Source organism: Vigna unguiculata, chromosome 8, assembly GCF_004118075.2.
Source record: "Vigna unguiculata cultivar IT97K-499-35 chromosome 8, ASM411807v1, whole genome shotgun sequence".
Taxonomy (NCBI): domain Eukaryota; kingdom Viridiplantae; phylum Streptophyta; class Magnoliopsida; order Fabales; family Fabaceae; genus Vigna; species Vigna unguiculata.
Genome location: NC_040286.1, coordinates 33,160,918 through 33,181,023, shown reverse-complemented (window position 1 = coordinate 33,181,023; position 20,106 = coordinate 33,160,918). Strand labels below are relative to the sequence as shown.

The 20,106-nt window shown below is 31.2% G+C and overlaps 1 protein-coding gene and 1 pseudogene across 1 annotated transcript; both read left to right on the top strand.

The window, feature by feature from the left end:
• Positions 1-245: 245 nt before the first annotated feature.
• On the top strand, positions 246-2,317 carry LOC114195138 (annotated as a pseudogene).
• A 12,137-nt stretch (positions 2,318-14,454) lies between these two features.
• On the top strand, positions 14,455-17,602 carry LOC114195137 (probable LRR receptor-like serine/threonine-protein kinase At3g47570). The gene is made up of 2 exons (XM_028085527.1): positions 14,455-17,132; positions 17,247-17,602. The coding sequence occupies exons 1-2, from the start codon at positions 14,492-14,494 to the stop codon at positions 17,600-17,602; spliced, it is 2,997 nt and encodes a 998-aa protein (XP_027941328.1). The 5' UTR covers positions 14,455-14,491.
• Positions 17,603-20,106: the final 2,504 nt, after the last annotated feature.

Genomic DNA, 20,106 nt, shown 5'->3' with positions numbered 1-20,106 from the left:
TTCTACAATTACAGTCATTGATTGTCCAGGGGAGACAAATTCAACCAATGTGTAAGTCTTAAGTCCAGGTTATGTGTAATGGCTGACTGATTTGAAGGGTGGTTTTGGAAGCACGCCCAGTACTATAAGAAACCGCGTCCATCTTTTGGATGATGCAAAAGCAATGGTCCCCCAGTAGCTTTCATCCAAACATTACAACTACTTCAACATCCAACGTAAGACCACATCCTAATTTGTGCAAAACAATGGCTGTTATTCTATTAATGTTTCTTCTCAGTGTTGTTTCACACAACTTAGTGCACATGATGCCACGTACACTTGCTCTCTCTTTGAGTTCAGAGAGTGACAAGCAGGCTTTACTTGCTTTGAAGCTTAAGCTTACCAATGGAGTCGCCAATGCTCTTCCATCATGGAACAGCTCTTTGCATGTCTGTGAATGGAAGGGTGTTGCATGCGGACAACGCCACATAAGAGTCTCCGTCTTGCACTTGGAAAATCAAACATGGGGTGGCACTCTTGGACCATCTTTGGGAAATCTAAGCTTCCTCACAACCCTCATTCTTTACAACATCAACTTGTATGGGGAAATTCCCACACAAATTGGACAACTAAAGAGGTTGCAGCTTCTTGATTTGAGCCTCAACAACCTAAATGGTCAGATTCCTATACACCTTACCAACTGCTCTAAACTTGAGGCCATTGGCTTGTTGGAAAATAAACTCACTGGAAAAGTTCCCTCCTGGTTTGGAAGTGGATCCATGACACGGCTAAATAAGTTGCTTCTTGGTGTCAACAATCTAGTTGGTACTATCCCACCTTCCTTGGGGAATCTATCATCCCTTCAAAATATTTTCCTTGCAAGAAATCATTTGGTGGGAAGTATACCACATGTTTTGGGTCGGTTATCAAATTTAAAAATCGTGAATCTGGCTTTAAATAGTTTGTCAGGAGTAGTCCCTGATTCTCTTTATAATCTTTCTAATATTCAAATTCTTGCTCTCGCGAACAACCAGTTATCAGGTATTCTTCCATCAAAAATGCAACTTGGTTTTCCAAACCTTCAAGCCTTTTTGTTTGGAGCGAACCAGTTCAGTGGAACATTCCCGTCTTCAGTATTCAACATCACTGGATTGGAAAGGTTTGATATCTCCTCGAATGGTTTTAGTGGCTCAATTCCTCCCACTCTGGGAACCTTAAATAAACTTCAGCTGTTTCACATTGCTTACAATAGTTTTGGAAGTGGGAGAGCTCGTGATTTGGATTTCCTTTCATCATTAACAAATTGTACTCATTTGCGCATACTTATTTTGGATGGCAATGGATTTGGTGGTGAGGTGCCACGTCTTATCGGCAATTTTTCTACCAACCTGAATATTCTTAGTATGGGGTTGAATCAAATATCTGGAACGATACCTGAAGGAATTTGGCAGCTAATCGGTTTGGCCGATATCATCATGCAAACTAATTATCTAGTGGGAACTGTTCCAGATTCAATTGTAAGGCTTAAAAATCTAGTACGATTAAACCTAGGAGAAAACAAATTGTCTGGTAATATTCCTACTGCCATTGGCAATCTTACTATGTTGTCTGAACTTTATCTGTACAGAAACAGATTCGTTGGAGACATTCCATTAAGCCTTAAATACTGCAGTCAATTGGTGTTTCCACCAACAACTTGAATGGGGATATCCCTAATCAAACCTTTGGCAATTTGGAAGGTTTGGTAAATCTTGACTTATCATACAATTCTTTCACTGGTTCCATCCCTTCAGAGTTTGGAAACTTGAAGCACCTTTCCGTATTATATCTTCAAGGAAACAAATTTTCTGGTGAAATGCCCAAAGAGCTTGGCGCATGTTCCGGGTTAACAGAGCTTGTGTTGCAGAGTAACTTCTTCTGCGGAAGCATTCCTTCGTTCTTGGGCTCTTTAGGATCCCTTGAATTCCTAGATCTTTCTAACAACAACTTCTCAAGCACAATCCCTGTTGAACTACAAAAGTTGAGTTATTTGAATACTTTGAACTTGTCTTTTAACCATCTTTATGGTGAGGTTCCCACCGAAGGTGTCTTTAATAATGTTACAGCAATTTCACTCATCGGAAATAAGGATCTCTGTGGCGGAATACCTCAACTGAAGCTTCCTGAATGTTCTCAGTTGTCCTCAAAGAAACACAAGTGGTCTTTTAGAAAGAAACTCATCCTCATCACTGCAATTGTCGTTAGAGTGGGTTTGGTTTCTTCAACACTGTTTATCAGCATCTATTTGTTCAGGAAAAGGCCCAAAATATTATCTGAACATCTGTCATTCATAAAATGAAATATGAATAAAAGAAACTTCTACTGTTGAGATAGTTTGTCAAACAATTTTTATTGTGATATTTCAAATGATAAAATACGAGATTTTGGTTTTAAGAAGGAACCATTGATGTATTTTTATTATTATAATAATAACTTAACACTAGAGTTATTTGATGAAGCTAAAGTTGAAGGTTCTTCCTTTTTACTAATTTAGAAATTTTTGGTTCGGATAAAGTTGTAGGTTCTCAATTTCTTTTTGATTGGAAATCTTTTTAGGTTGAAGTGATGAACAAAGCAAGTACAAATAAAATTTTATAATGATATTTTGATTATTTAAAGTAAATCGAAAGAGATGATGGAGATATCTTGTCTCAAGGAATGAAGGTTAAGAGTAAATGCTCAGTTTGAGGTATTTATAAGATAATTTGGATTAAGTTATTGAGTTCTTAATATGATGGAAATCTCAAACCCATTACCAATGAGAGAAGTTGTAGGCACAAATATTATTGGGCTTTTAAGGGTTAGGAAAAAATTTCATTTTCTTCTTTGGTAATGTCTTTTTCAGTTGTGATTGAAGAGTGTTTTATGTTACACCTAATTCACTATAGAAATTACAAAATCAAGAGTAAGAGTTTAGTTAGCTCATACTGAATTGACTCAAGAAGTATTATGGATGGTAGGAGAAAAACTTAATATTCATTCCGTGAAATCTTGCCACCAAAATATCCAAATTAGACATTTGTGTTGTAAACTTTGATGTTAACATTATTAGACCTCTAATGCATGGTTTGAAGGAGAGATTGAGATTTTCTTAAAAGTCTTCCTAAGTCAAACTAAATGTAAAGTAATGTTCACATATAATTAAAATAACAAAATTGGTATTATACTAAACTCTATAAGAAAATGATGACTTAGTGATAAAATTGGAAGGGAAGATGGAAGAAGTTGTTGGTTTAACTCTCTCTACTAACAATTTGAAAATATAAGGTTAGTTTCATGGGTTTGGAAAGGAAGGTGAGAGGGGTTCTGAGTTCAACTCCCTGCATTATCAAATACTAACAATATCTAAAAAAGTATTTGTTTTATCGAAAATATTATACATCAATCATATATATTTTTATTGAAAATAAAATTATATATTAAAAATAGAATCAAATATGCTTATAGTTCTTACATTTTGATCAAAAATTAGAATTTGTCAATGTTTCAAACTTTAATACAGTTTGGCCCTACACTTTAAAAATGAATCGATATAGTCATTTTTATCCAGTGACATTAATTTCTTTTGTACGTATTAAACAATGTTTTAGATTGACAATTGACATTTGAGGTGGAACCTCATTTGATATGTCAAAAAAATTAAACTCAATTGAATTAGAAAGACTATAGATTAAACTGTATTAAAATTTGTAACACAATTGAATTTGAATTTCATGTCAAAGTTTAAGGGCTAAAAATATATTTAAACTTAAAAATATTTATCTTCATAAACTTTAATTAACACGAATTTATACATTTAAATATAATATTATTAATAGTTGTGATTAAAAATTATTATTTATTGAAAAATACTCGTTGTAGAGTATATCTGGTGGTAAAACTCAACAACTTCCTTTTACACAAAAACAAGTGTATATGTTATCATCTATGATGCATGGATATGATATGTGTATTGTTAGAAATATTTTAATATAATTTAAAAAATAAATAATTAAATAGAAATTCTACTGTTACTGAAGTTTTTATAGACCTTTAATTTATGGGTTAATGATTTTTATGGCTAACGGCTATATTCCAATTATTATTTACTTCTTTGTCTCCATTTTCTACCTATAAATATCACCTAGGTGCATGGGAAAAGACACAACAACAAAACAACAAATACTAGAGTTCTCTCAAAAGTTTTCTTATCTATATTATCTTAAAACAATGGTGTTCATAAGGTTCGGAGATCTTTCGCTGCACTCGATCGATCTGACAGGTTGTTGTATCTTGGGAGAGAAACGCATATGATAAGAAATACATATGATTGTGTATTGATATATTTGTTTAGTCCTGTGCAGTATGGGCGTTTTCTCTCTAAGGATAGCGTTATGCGTGTCTCAACCCAGGATATTTCTACTCCTTACCTTTTATCTATTATTTATTATATCTGAATAATATTCATTGTTTTATATATATGTCTTAGTATTATTATTGATTTAATAATTATTATTATATCATTTTATATTTTTATTATTATTAGTATTATTTGAGTAATCATTTTCTAACATTCTTAGAGAGAAAATTTATTATCTTGCTATTTCTATTTTTTTGATTTCATTCTTAGAGAGAAAACGTGTTTGTTATTCTTTGTTTTTGATTACTCATCTGCATTCATTTCTAAAATTAAAAATAATATAGATTGAAGACTGAAAACACATTTTATGAACTAATGTGTTTCTTATGGTTATATTTAAATCAGTTTCAACTAAGCTTAAAAATTGAGGTGTATAATTGTTTCTATTTCTATTGGTAACAATAAATGAAATTATGGATAAATAAAATTCATGCTCATTGAATAATTTTTTGTGATGTCTATAGCTCATGCTTATGTTGTTATATTAATTTATGCTTTAATATTGTCTATTCTTACCATTGATAAAGATGTTATATATCATGTTATATATTGAGAAATTTTGGTTAGAGACCATTCAAATTATTAAATTTTGAGGTACAAAATTAATTAAATAGAGAAATGACAATACATGTATATTTAAATGAGTGTTTTGTGTGAAACTCATGGTATTATTCATTAAGTAACATATTCATATGGTGTTAATGTAATGGGGCAGCGAAAGAAAAAAAATGCTTTTGTTTGATATGGTAAATGTTATGCTTCAAGTTCTAGCTTGCCTAACATTATATTAGTGAAGTTCTATATCTTGCTTACCATATTTTGAACACAAAAGATTGAGATAAAACTTTTTATGAGTTATGAAAGAAAAAAGAACCACATTTAAAATATTTCAAAGTGTGTGGGTGTCTTGTAAAGGTTAATATACCTTTTAATAAAAAAAATCTTTGGTTATTTATATTTATAAATATCTAGAGATGTTTCCTTCAAATGATAAGTTATCTAAATTTGTTTGTGATACCTCGGAAACTATTTTTGCCATCTAGTGTAATATTATTTGTATTTCTTCTAGTTATGACAATATGCCCAATTTCTTGAGATGATTGAAGGTTAATGTAATTTTGGATATTGATTCTGGTGGCACAATATCATCTGCTGGTTATGGTTATGTTTTTAACCTTGGATGAAGGTGTCCTATCATGGAAATATGTTAAAAAGTTGTTGTTATGTCTTGATCTACCGTGCAAACATAAATTATTCTTTTTTCCAATGCATCCTGACAATCAAATTATTATATTTAAAGTTTTTAGTAAAAATGTCAATGAAATTGACAAAGAGAACGAGAGACAAATATATTAGAAACTTAATTACTCATGGTATTGTCTCTGTTGACTTTGTCAGGTTAGAAAGAAATATTGCAGATATGCTTATCAAAGGGTTGATGCATCAACAACAAGTATTTGAGTCGTTGAGGGGAATGAGACTATAGCCCATAAATTAGTTGCAACAATGGACACCCATCTTCACATGAATGGCGATCCCATGGAATTGAGTTCAATGGGTAACAACGAAGTTGTTGTTGACTAAAGTACACCAAATAATTTGATTAAATTTTATGTCTCATTCCTATGGCGAGGTGTACTATAAATTGTGACAATAATAAGGTTGATGTATGTACATTATTATGCTTATTTTATAAAATACCTCTTAATAAACCCAATGGTTGAGGTATGTGCATTATTTCATAAAATACCTCTTAATAAACCCAATGACAATTATTGTAGGGGTGTGAGTCACAAACCACCCTTTGAGGGTTTACCTTGTGAGTGTGATGGTGGGGCCGCCATTGTGAGACATGGGCAAATCTCTAAGTGACACTCATGAAACAATATACATGCACAGGGCCGTAACGTGCACCCACTGATTAGAACCTATAATGAACACCAATATTGTATGTGTTATTTACTCAAACCTGGTCACACGGGATGTAGTTCAAGACAATCAAGTCTCTGTATTTTCTTGGGTGGAAGTTTATAAGCACTAGGTGTAAGGGTCAGACCCGGAAGGTTCCTTACACTGAACTACAATATTTTGTTTAAAAAGATAATATATATTTTTTGTTTTATTTTATTTTTTAAATTATGTGGGGGATAGTTAGAAATATTTTAATGTAATTTAAAAAATAAATAATTAAAATAGAAATTCTACTGTTAGTGAAGTTTTTATAGACCTTTAATTTATGGGTTAATGGTTTTTATGGCTAACGGCTATATTCCAATTACTATTTACTTCTTTGTCTCCATTTTCTACCTATAAATACCACCTAGGTGCATGGGGAAAGACACAACAACAAATACTAGAGTTCTCTCAAAAGTTTTCTTATCTATATTATCTTAAAACAATGGTGTTCATAAGGTTCGGAGATCTTTCGCTGCACTCGATCGATCTGACAGGTTGTTGTATCTTGGGAGAGAAACGCATATGATAAGAAATACATATGATTATGTATTGATATATTTGTTTAGTCCTGTGCAGTAGGGGCGTTTTCTCTCTAAGGATAGCGTTATGCGTGTCTCAACCCAGGATATTTCTACTCCTTACCTTTTATCTATTATTTATTATATCTGAATAATATTCATTGTTTTATATATATGTCTTAGTATTATTATTGATTTAATAATTATTATTATATCATTTTATATTTTTATTATTATTAGTATTATTTGAGTAATCATTTTCTAACATTCTTAGAGAGAAAATTTATTATCTTGCTATTTCTATTTTTTTGATTTCATTCTTAGAGAGAAAACGTGTTTGTTATTCTTTGTTTTTGATTACTCATCTGCATTCATTTCTAAAATTAAAAATAATATAGATTGAAGACTGAAAACACATTTTATGAACTAATGTGTTTCTTATGGTTATATTTAAATCAGTTTCAACTAAGCTTAAAAATTGAGGTGTATAATTGTTTCTATTTCTATTGGTAACAATAAATGAAATTATGGATAAATAAAATTCATGCTCATTGAATAATTTTTTGTGATGTCTATAGCTCATGCTTATGTTGTTATATTAATTTATGCTTTAATATTGTCTATTCTTACCATTGATAAAGATGTTATATATCATGTTATATATTGAGAAATTTTGGTTAGAGACCATTCAAATTATTAAATTTTGAGGTACAAAATTAATTAAATAGAGAAATGACAATACATGTATATTTAAATGAGTGTTTTGTGTGAAACTCATGGTATTATTCATTAAGTAACATATTCATATGGTGTTAATGTAATGGGGCAGCGAAAGAAAAAAAATGCTTTTGTTTGATATGGTAAATGTTATGCTTCAAGTTCTAGCTTGCCTAACATTATATTAGTGAAGTTCTATATCTTGCTTACCATATTTTGAACACAAAAGATTGAGATAAAACTTTTTATGAGTTATGAAAGAAAAAAGAACCACATTTAAAATATTTCAAAGTGTGTGGGTGTCTTGTAAAGGTTAATATACCTTTTAATAAAAAAAATCTTTGGTTATTTATATTTATAAATATCTAGAGATGTTTCCTTCAAATGATAAGTTATCTAAATTTGTTTGTGATACCTCGGAAACTATTTTTGCCATCTAGTGTAATATTATTTGTATTTCTTCTAGTTATGACAATATGCCCAATTTCTTGAGATGATTGAAGGTTAATGTAATTTTGGATATTGATTCTGGTGGCACAATATCATCTGCTGGTTATGGTTATGTTTTTAACCTTGGATGAAGGTGTCCTATCATGGAAATATGTTAAAAAGTTGTTGTTATGTCTTGATCTACCGTGCAAACATAAATTATTCTTTTTTCCAATGCATCCTGACAATCAAATTATTATATTTAAAGTTTTTAGTAAAAATGTCAATGAAATTGACAAAGAGAACGAGAGACAAATATATTAGAAACTTAATTACTCATGGTATTGTCTCTGTTGACTTTGTCAGGTTAGAAAGAAATATTGCAGATATGCTTATCAAAGGGTTGATGCATCAACAACAAGTATTTGAGTCGTTGAGGGGAATGAGACTATAGCCCATAAATTAGTTGCAACAATGGACACCCATCTTCACATGAATGGCGATCCCATGGAATTGAGTTCAATGGGTAACAACGAAGTTGTTGTTGACTAAAGTACACCAAATAATTTGATTAAATTTTATGTCTCATTCCTATGGCGAGGTGTACTATAAATTGTGACAATAATAAGGTTGATGTATGTACATTATTATGCTTATTTTATAAAATACCTCTTAATAAACCCAATGGTTGAGGTATGTGCATTATTTCATAAAATACCTCTTAATAAACCCAATGACAATTATTGTAGGGGTGTGAGTCACAAACCACCCTTTGAGGGTTTACCTTGTGAGTGTGATGGTGGGGCCGCCATTGTGAGACATGGGCAAATCTCTAAGTGACACTCATGAAACAATATACATGCACAGGGCCGTAACGTGCACCCACTGATTAGAACCTATAATGAACACCAATATTGTATGTGTTATTTACTCAAACCTGGTCACACGGGATGTAGTTCAAGACAATCAAGTCTCTGTATTTTCTTGGGTGGAAGTTTATAAGCACTAGGTGTAACGGTCAGACCCGGAAGGTTCCTTACACTGAACTACAATATTTTGTTTAAAAAGATAATATATATTTTTTGTTTTATTTTATTTTTTAAATTATGTGGGGGATAGTTAGAAATATTTTAATGTAATTTAAAAAATAAATAATTAAAATAGAAATTCTACTGTTAGTGAAGTTTTTATAGACCTTTAATTTATGGGTTAATGGTTTTTATGGCTAACGGCTATATTCCAATTACTATTTACTTCTTTGTCTCCATTTTCTACCTATAAATACCACCTAGGTGCATGGGGAAAGACACAACAACAAATACTAGAGTTCTCTCAAAAGTTTTCTTATCTATATTATCTTAAAACAATGGTGTTCATAAGGTTCGGAGATCTTTCGCTGCACTCGATCGATCTGACAGGTTGTTGTATCTTGGGAGAGAAACGCATATGATAAGAAATACATATGATTATGTATTGATATATTTGTTTAGTCCTGTGCAGTAGGGGCGTTTTCTCTCTAAGGATAGCGTTATGCGTGTCTCAACCCAGGATATTTCTACTCCTTACCTTTTATCTATTATTTATTATATCTGAATAATATTCATTGTTTTATATATATGTCTTAGTATTATTATTGATTTAATAATTATTATTATATCATTTTATATTTTTATTATTATTAGTATTATTTGAGTAATCATTTTCTAACATTCTTAGAGAGAAAATTTATTATCTTGCTATTTCTATTTTTTTGATTTCATTCTTAGAGAGAAAACGTGTTTGTTATTCTTTGTTTTTGATTACTCATCTGCATTCATTTCTAAAATTAAAAATAATATAGATTGAAGACTGAAAACACATTTTATGAACTAATGTGTTTCTTATGGTTATATTTAAATCAGTTTCAACTAAGCTTAAAAATTGAGGTGTATAATTGTTTCTATTTCTATTGGTAACAATAAATGAAATTATGGATAAATAAAATTCATGCTCATTGAATAATTTTTTGTGATGTCTATAGCTCATGCTTATGTTGTTATATTAATTTATGCTTTAATATTGTCTATTCTTACCATTGATAAAGATGTTATATATCATGTTATATATTGAGAAATTTTGGTTAGAGACCATTCAAATTATTAAATTTTGAGGTACAAAATTAATTAAATAGAGAAATGACAATACATGTATATTTAAATGAGTGTTTTGTGTGAAACTCATGGTATTATTCATTAAGTAACATATTCATATGGTGTTAATGTAATGGGGCAGCGAAAGAAAAAAAATGCTTTTGTTTGATATGGTAAATGTTATGCTTCAAGTTCTAGCTTGCCTAACATTATATTAGTGAAGTTCTATATCTTGCTTACCATATTTTGAACACAAAAGATTGAGATAAAACTTTTTATGAGTTATGAAAGAAAAAAGAACCACATTTAAAATATTTCAAAGTGTGGGAGTGTCTTGTAAAGGTTAATATACCTTTTAATAAAAAAAAATCTTTGGTTATTTATATTTATAAATATCTAGAGATGTTTCCTTCAAATGATAAGTTATCTAAATTTGTTTGTGATACCTCGGAAACTATTTTTGCCATCTAGTGTAATATTATTTGTATTTCTTCTAGTTATGACAATATGCCCAATTTCTTGAGATGATTGAAGGTTAATGTAATTTTGGATATTGATTCTGGTGGCACAATATCATCTGCTGGTTATGGTTATGTTTTTAACCTTGGATGAAGGTGTCCTATCATGGAAATATGTTAAAAAGTTGTTGTTATGTCTTGATCTACCGTGCAAACATAAATTATTCTTTTTTCCAATGCATCCTGACAATCAAATTATTATATTTAAAGTTTTTAGTAAAAATGTCAATGAAATTGACAAAGAGAACGAGAGACAAATATATTAGAAACTTAATTACTCATGGTATTGTCTCTGTTGACTTTGTCAGGTTAGAAAGAAATATTGCAGATATGCTTATCAAAGGGTTTATGCATCAACAACAAGTATTTGAGTCGTTGAGGGGAATGAGACTATAGCCCATAAATTAGTTGCAACAATGGACACCCATCTTCACATGAATGGCGATCCCATGGAATTGAGTTCAATGGGTAACAACGAAGTTGTTGTTGACTAAAGTACACCAAATAATTTGATTAAATTTTATGTCTCATTCCTATGGCGAGGTGTACTATAAATTGTGACAATAATAAGGTTGATGTATGTACATTATTATGCTTATTTTATAAAATACCTCTTAATAAACCCAATGGTTGAGGTATGTGCATTATTTCATAAAATACCTCTTAATAAACCCAATGACAATTATTGTAGGGGTGTGAGTCACAAACCACCCTTTGAGGGTTTACCTTGTGAGTGTGATGGTGGGGCCGCCATTGTGAGACATGGGCAAATCTCTAAGTGACACTCATGAAACAATATACATGCACAGGGCCGTAACGTGCACCCACTGATTAAAACCTATAATGAACACCAATATTGTATGTGTTATTTACTCAAACCTGGTCACACGGGATGTAGTTCAAGACAATCAAGTCTCTGCATTTTCTTGGGTGGAAGTTTATAAGCACTAGGTGTAAGGGTCAGACCCGGAAGGTTCCTTACACTGAACTATAATATTTTGTTTAAAAAGATAATATATATTTTTTGTTTTATTTTATTTTTTAAATTATGTGGGGGATAGTTAGAAATATTTTAATGTAATTTAAAAAATAAATAATTAAAATAGAAATTCTACTGTTAGTGAAGTTTTTATAGACCTTTAATTTATGGGTTAATGGTTTTTATGGCTAACGGCTATATTCCAATTACTATTTACTTCTTTGTCTCCATTTTCTACCTATAAATACCACCTAGGTGCATGGGGAAAGACACAACAACAAATACTAGAGTTCTCTCAAAAGTTTTCTTATCTATATTATCATAAAACAATGGTGTTCATAAGGTTCGGAGATCTTTCGCTGCACTCGATCGATCTGACAGGTTGTTGTATCTTGGGAGAGAAACGCATATATAAGAAACACATATGATTGTGTATTGATATATTTGTTTAGTCCTGTGCAGTAGGGGCGTTTTCTCTCTAAGGATAGCGTTATGCGTGTCTCAACCCATGATATTTCTTCTCCTTACCTTTTATCTATTATTTATTATTGTTAAAATATTTGTTGATATCTGAATAATATTCATTATTTTATATATCTGTCTTAGTATTATTGTTGATTTAATAATTATTATTATATCATTTTATATTTTTATTATTATTAGTATTATTTGAGTAATCATTTTCTAACATGTATCGGATATGACACGTATATGATATGTCGATACGTTTATTTTAAAAATAATAAGATACGGTAGATACGTGATATATGCATATTGAGAAGTGTACAAAAATTCTTAAGGACATGATAAATATCTTATTGTTATTATGTGAATCCAAATTAAAATTATATATACTAGCGTAAACACAGGCGCTATCGCGCCTGTGTATACGAATTTTTTAAATATACGTGATATTATATTAGTCCGTGATGATATTGTAATGTTATTAAGTTAATATATAAAATAAAATTATATTTATCAAAAATAAAGTGAAATATATAAAAAAGATGAGAGAATAACTGTTGATAAATAGGAAAAAAAAAAGAACCAGAGATAGACCATTTTATGAAAAAGCTTCTAAAATAACGGTCAATTTTCAAAAGTTTAGTAAATAATTATATTTTAAAGGATAAAATTGGAATTTTGAAATGTGGACACAAAAAAGAAAATCCTCTTTATATATTGTTATAGATTAAACGTTGTCAAAATAAAAATGTATAAACTATAAAAGTATTATTGTTTTATAGATTAGATATTCATTAAAAGTGTCAATAAAATATTTTAAAGATCGAATACGGATATGTGTCGAATTCCAGCAATCGAATTCTTCCTCTTCATAATTTAGTGATATTTAGGTATTATGATAGCATGTTTAGAAATAATTTTGATACCTCAAAACTGGTAGAATCTAATTTTGATACCTCAAAACTGATAGAATCTAAATTTAATTTCACCTCATAAAACTGGTTTAGTGGAGGAAAAGGAGTATGTAATAGATGCAACAAACTTAATCTGTGACTTTGATATCAAGAGAATGCATCTTATAAATACTCACTTTAATAAATCAATTTTATGATATTGGGTTAAATTTAGACTTTATTATGCGAATAAAGGGTTTATCTTAAAAAATCGTACATGCACTTTTAAGTTTTTATTCTATGATAAAATTTGGTTTTGATTCTTTATTCCTTACAAAATTATTTTTATCACAATGATACCTTGTTTAATGCATCTTCACTATAAATAAAATACTTTTTTCATGAGAAAAAAACATAGTATATCCAATATCACGAATAATGCATGTGTTGTTTTTCAATCATATTTAAAATTTTTCTAAAGTAAAACTCTTAAAATTATTGTTGTTTTTCTTTAGTTCTAGTAAATACAGTTATCATTCATGTGTGAATATTATATTATATTTATGAAATTCACATTTAACTCTTTTCAGTGTAATTTTACAATAACTAAAGTTTTTTTTTTGGGTTATATTTGACCGTCTTAAACCCATTTGAACACCCCGTGCCCACTGATCCCACTGCCCACGTAAGAGGTCAAGAATAAAAAAAGTTGGCCTTGAAGGCAGGGCTATGCCAATATGAATGACAAAGATTGATGCAATACTTGTCAACGATAATAAATGCATATATATATATATATATATATATATATATATATACATATATATATATATATGTATATATATATATATATATATATATATATATATATATATATGTTACATTAACGGGAGTAGATGCACCAAAGAAAATTAGGTGTTCTCATTATGACAGAGTCCATGTACAAACTTTTGAGTCTTGTTACAAATCAAAAATTCTATGACATTTTCAATTACACCTTTTAACACAATTAAAACTAAACATTTCTTCCTACGTCCTTGAATTATTTATAAGCAAAGCTATGTTGAATTTATTTACATGGCATCTTAATAACAATAATGGAATTGAATTTACGTAAGTAATTCAATATCAGTCATTTCAAAAGTCGAAGTCAACTCGGCAAATTTATCATTAAGTTTCCACAACTAAAGTCATTGGGAGACAAATTCAACCAATGTGTAGTAAGTCTTAAGTCCAGGTTATGTGTAATGGCTGACTGATTTGAAGTGTGGTTTTGGAAGCACGCCCAGTACCATAAGAAACCGCGTCCATCTTTTGGATGATGCAAAAGCAATGGTCCCCCAGTAGCTTTCATCCAAACATTACAACTACTTCAACTCCAACGTAAGACCACATCCTAATTTATGCAAAACAATGGCTGTTATTCTATTCATGTTCCTTCTCAGTGTTGTTTCACACAACTTAGTGCACATGATGCCACGTACACTTGCTCTCTCTTTGAGTTCAGAGAGTGACAAGCAGGCTTTACTTGCTTTGAAGCTTAAGCTTACCAATGGAGTCGCCAATGCTCTTCCATCATGGAACAGCTCTTTGCATGTCTGTGAATGGAAGGGTGTTGCATGCGGACAACGCCACATGAGAGTCTCCGTCTTGCACTTGGAAAATCAAACATGGGGTGGCACTCTTGGACCATCTTTGGGAAATCTAAGCTTCCTCACAACCCTCATTCTTTACAACATTAACTTGTATGGGGAAATTCCCACACAAATTGGACAACTAAAGAGGTTGCAGCTTCTTGATTTGAGCCTCAACAACCTAAATGGTCAGATTCCTATACACCTTACCAACTGCTCTAAACTTGAGGCCATTGGCTTGTTGGAAAATAAACTCACTGGAAAAGTTCCCTCCTGGTTTGGAAGTGGATCCATGACACGGCTAAAAACGTTGTTTCTTGGTGCCAATGATCTAGTTGGTACCATCCCACCTTCCTTGGGGAATCTTTCATCCCTTCAATATATCTCAGTTGCTAGAAATCATTTGGTGGGAAGTATACCACATGTTTTGGGTCAATTATCAAATTTGAAAAGACTGGATCTTGGTTTAAATAGTTTGTCAGGAGTAGTCCCTTATTCTCTTTATAATCTTTCCAGTATTCAAAGTTTTGCTCTCGATGCAAACCAGTTATCTGGGACTTTTCCGTCAAAAATGCAACTTGTTTTTCCAAACCTTAGAGCATTCTTGGTTGGAGGGAACCAGTTCAATGGAACTTTCCCGTCTTCAGTATTCAACATCACTGGATTGGAAAGGTTTGATATCTCCTCGAATGGTTTTAGTGGGTCAATTCCTCCCACTCTGGGAACCTTAAATAAACTTCAGCTGTTTCACATTGCTTACAATAGTTTTGGAAGTGGGAGAGCTCGTGATTTGGATTTCCTTTCATCATTAACAAATTGTACTCATTTGCGCATACTTATTTTGGATGGCAATGGATTTGGTGGTGACTTGCCACGTCTTATCGGCAATTTTTCAACCCACCTGAATATGCTTAGTATGGGGTTGAATCAAATATCTGGAACGATACCTGAAGGAATTTGGCAGCTAATCGGTTTGACCGAAATCACCATGCAAAATAATTATCTAGTGGGAACTATTCCAGATTCGATTGGAAGGCTTAAAAACCTAGTAAGACTGGTCCTAGGAGAAAACAAATTGTCTGGTAATATTCCAACTGCCATTCGCAATCTTACTATGTTGTCTGAACTTGATCTGCACACAAATGGATTTGTTGGAGGCGTTCCATTAAGCCTCAAATACTGCATGCGAATGCAGTCAATTGATGTTTCCACCAACAACTTGAATGGGGATATCCCTAATCAAACCTTTGGCAATTTTGAAGGTTTGACAAAGCTTGACTTATCCTACAATTCTTTCACTGGTTCCATCCCTTCAGACTTTGGAAACTTGAAGCACCTTTCCGGTTTGTATCTTCATGGAAACAAATTGTCTGGTGAATTACCCCAAGAGCTTGGCGCTTGTTACGGGTTAACAGAGCTCGCATTGGAGAGTAACTTCTTCCGCGGAAGCATACCGTCGTTCTTGGGCTCTTTAGGATCCCTTGAATTCCTAGACCTTTCTAACAATAACTTCTCAAGCACAATCCCTGTTGAACTACAAAAGTTGAGTTATTTGAATGCTTTGAACTTGTCTTTTAACCATCTTTATGGTGAGGTTCCCACAGGAGGTGTCTTTAATAATGTTACAGCAATTTCACTCATTGGAAATAAGGATCTCTGTGGTGGCATACCTCAACTGAAGCTTCCTGCATGCTCTAAGTTGTCCTCAAAGAAACACAAGTGGTCTTTTAAAGAGAAACTCATCCTCATCATTGCAATTGTCGTTGGCGTGGGTTTGGTTACTTCAACACTGTTTATCAGCATTTATTTGTTCAGGAAAAGGCCCATAACACCCAAAACACCATCGACTTCATGTTCTCATAAAAACAAGTACGTGAAGGTTTCTTATGGAGATCTGCATAAAGCAACCAATGGATTTTCTTCATCCAATTTGGTAGGTTCGGGAGGCTTTGGTTCTGTATATAGTGGATCTCTTCTCCCTTTCGAAACACCTGTTGCTGTGAAGGTATTGAATCTTGAAAGAGGTGGTGCATCAAAGAGTTTCGCAGCTGAGTGCAAGGCTCTAGGAAGGATCATGCATCGGAATCTTCTCAACATCTTGACTTGTTGCTCAAGTATTGATTATAACGGTAAAGATTTCAAGGCTATAGTTTTCGAGTTCATGCCTAATGGCAGTCTAGAAAGTTTGCTGCACGACAACGTTGAGCCCGAGTCGAGAAATTTAAGTGTCAACCTTGATCTTGTGGTAAATATTGCTCTTGACGTTGCTAATGCATTGGATTATCTTCATCATGGTTCTGAGGAAGCTATAGTTCACTGTGATATTAAGCCAAGCAACGTTCTTCTTGATGATGACATGGTTGCTCACTTGGGTGATTTTGGGTTAGCAAGACTCCTTCATGTGGCAACGGGACATTCCAGCAGAGATCAAGTTAGTTCCTCTGCAATTAGAGGAACCATTGGATATGTTCCACCAGGTACAGTTCTTCTCTTTCCTTTAAAATGACTACCTCTGCTTTTTGAATTACCCGGAGGCAACATCAGTATATATGTATTTTAATTTGTTGTGATAAAAATGGTGGTGGAAACAGAGTACGGAACAGGTTGTCGAGTATCAACTAAAGGAGATATGTACAGCTACGGAATTCTTGTGTTAGAGATGGTGACAGGGAGGAGACCAACAGATGCAATGTTTGGTGAAGGTGCAAGTCTACACAAATTCTGCCAAATGGCAATTCCAGAAGGGTTCACTGAGATAGCAGATTCACGTTTGCTTGTACCAGTTGTTGAAGAAGGAAGAAGGATGATGGAAATAAAAATTAGGGAGTGTTTGGTGGGCTTAGCAAGGATTGGAGTTGAATGTTCTGCTGAATTACCTGTTGATCGAATGGACATAAAAGATGTGGTACTGGAGCTGCACTCAATCAAACAGAGCCTGTGTCACTGAGTCACTAGTTACATTTTTTCTTAAGTCTTACCTCCATCACTTGTATCTTTTCTCTTCCACATGTTAATCTCCTTTCAACTTCCTGTTCTGCTTCGTGGTGTAATTTGTTGTTCAATAATGAGAAAGGCTTTGAAAGAAAGACCTTGAGATAGAACACATTTTTACGTATTTCCTAAAAGCTAAGAAATCTATGCTTTCAAATTCATTTTGTTGCCCAGGGTCCAATTTATTTCCGATTTGTATCTGCCCTATATTTGTATTTATATATTTTTATTTGCCATGGTCCAATTTTGAATTATTCAAACACGGTTTATTTGTTATTTTATTTTGAAATGATATAATTATAATGTGCACATTTTTATTTAATGTTAAAGAAAAGGAAATGTAAATCCTTTTAATTTTAAGGACATTTGTTACTTGATTAAGAAAAAAAAATAAGAGTGTGCAACTTCTCGTATCTTTATTTGAAAATGGAATAATATAACGGTTGAATATTAATGTAACTAAACAAATAAAAGATCATAAAGAAAAATATGTGAGATAAAATTACCAATAATAGGTATGGTTGGTCCATGAGAGCTCAATCCTGAATATCAAAGTGTTGGGAATAGTTCAAGTGTGAGTCAAAGTCTCACATTTGATAGAAAAGACAAAGTTAAACACTGTATAAGAATAAAGACCCATAACAACATTGTCTTAAGGTTTTGGGGTTAAAGTGGTGTCTAAGGTCTTATATGTGTAAGACTAATGTCATATAACTATATATATGCCGACCACAATCTCTCAATGACCATAACACATATATGAAAAATATGATTATAACCATAGAGAACCACAATCTGTCTAAACTAGGTAAACACCATTGCGGGTTACACTTTTTTTAAATATATATGGATAGCAATACTTTAACCAATTATTTTTGACCTACTTCTTCTAGCTCAGTACTTTAATCACCATTATATCATCATATTACATGATTAAAAATCACTAAAAAGAATTAAAATAGATTATTTAATGGTAATTGAAGTAGTGTATTAAGAGTGAGTAAAAAAAAAGGTTAAAATATCATTATCCTATATATATATATATATATATATATATATATATATATATATATATATATATATATAGGATATTATATTAATAAATTTATATTTATTAATAATAAAGTGAAATAATAGAAAGAAGAAATGAAAATAACCGTTAATGAATGTAAAAAATAAAATATAACTGTTAGAATAATTTTGTAGAAAATATGTAAAAATAATTGTTAATTTTTTTAAAAAAAATAAATAATTATATCGTAAAGGATAAATTAGAAATAAGTAATTGTGGACAAAAAATGAATCATCTTTATGTCTAATTATAAAAAAAGAGGAAATCATCTTTATATATAGTGATAGATAATAAATGTTTAAAAATAACTAAAACAAGAACAATTCTATTTTTAAAATAAACAGGAAAATTATTAATTATTACTTTGCTAACTTAGTTGGTTTTAAGAAGGAATCATCATGCATTTTTTAAATTATAATAACTTAACACTAGAATTTTTTGATGAAGCTAAAGTTGAAGGGTTCCTTCTTTTTACTAATTTAAAATTTTTTATTTAACTTAATTTCTTAATGATAGGATATCTTTTTGAGTTGAAATGATGAATAAAATAATTGTTATGTTGTATGGATAGGATATGTATATCAAATAAGATATGTATATGTTACATTTATATATTTATTTTAAAAATAATAGTATATTATTCGTGATATTTGCATAAGAAAAAATATATAAAAACTCTTAAAAACATAATAAATTTATGATCATTAACCAAAGCATCAGTAATTTTTCTTCTCTTACCATTAGTAGCCCCTTTATCCTTGTTTTTTTTCTAACATCTAAGTTTCCCTTTTATTTTTATTGTTTCCTAATGTTCTATTTAATTTCGTTATTCGCCTTTAAAGTTTATTCTTGATTGGATAATGATATTTTGACTCTCATTTTGTACTTCCTAAGACGTGACTTAGCATTTACATTACTCAATGCTCCACACTAAGACACATGATACAAAATGTGAGTCAAAATATGATTTTTCTTCTTTATTATTCAACCCCTTATCTCTCCATTATAACACCTCATAAATGCCTACCATAAATAGTTGAAGGGAATTCTCCATAAAAAATGGATTATGGGAGTATGTGACTTGAAGTTTTTATTTGGCATGCAGATATATGACTTTATTTTATCTGTCACATTATAATTTATAATTAAATGTTTCTTTTTTCCAACAATTAAGCAAGACTCTTACAAAGAGGGTATACTGATTTTACTTGAAGAGAATATTTTCTATTATCAGACCCGATTTTATTATGCATCAGCATGCAAATATATTTTATGAATATGGACCTCAATGAAATTGGGAGTAACACCTTGTGGTAAATGTAACGTCCCATTTAATTATTAGACGAAATTAAAGGAAACGTCACGCGATAAAAGTATAGTAGCGTAGT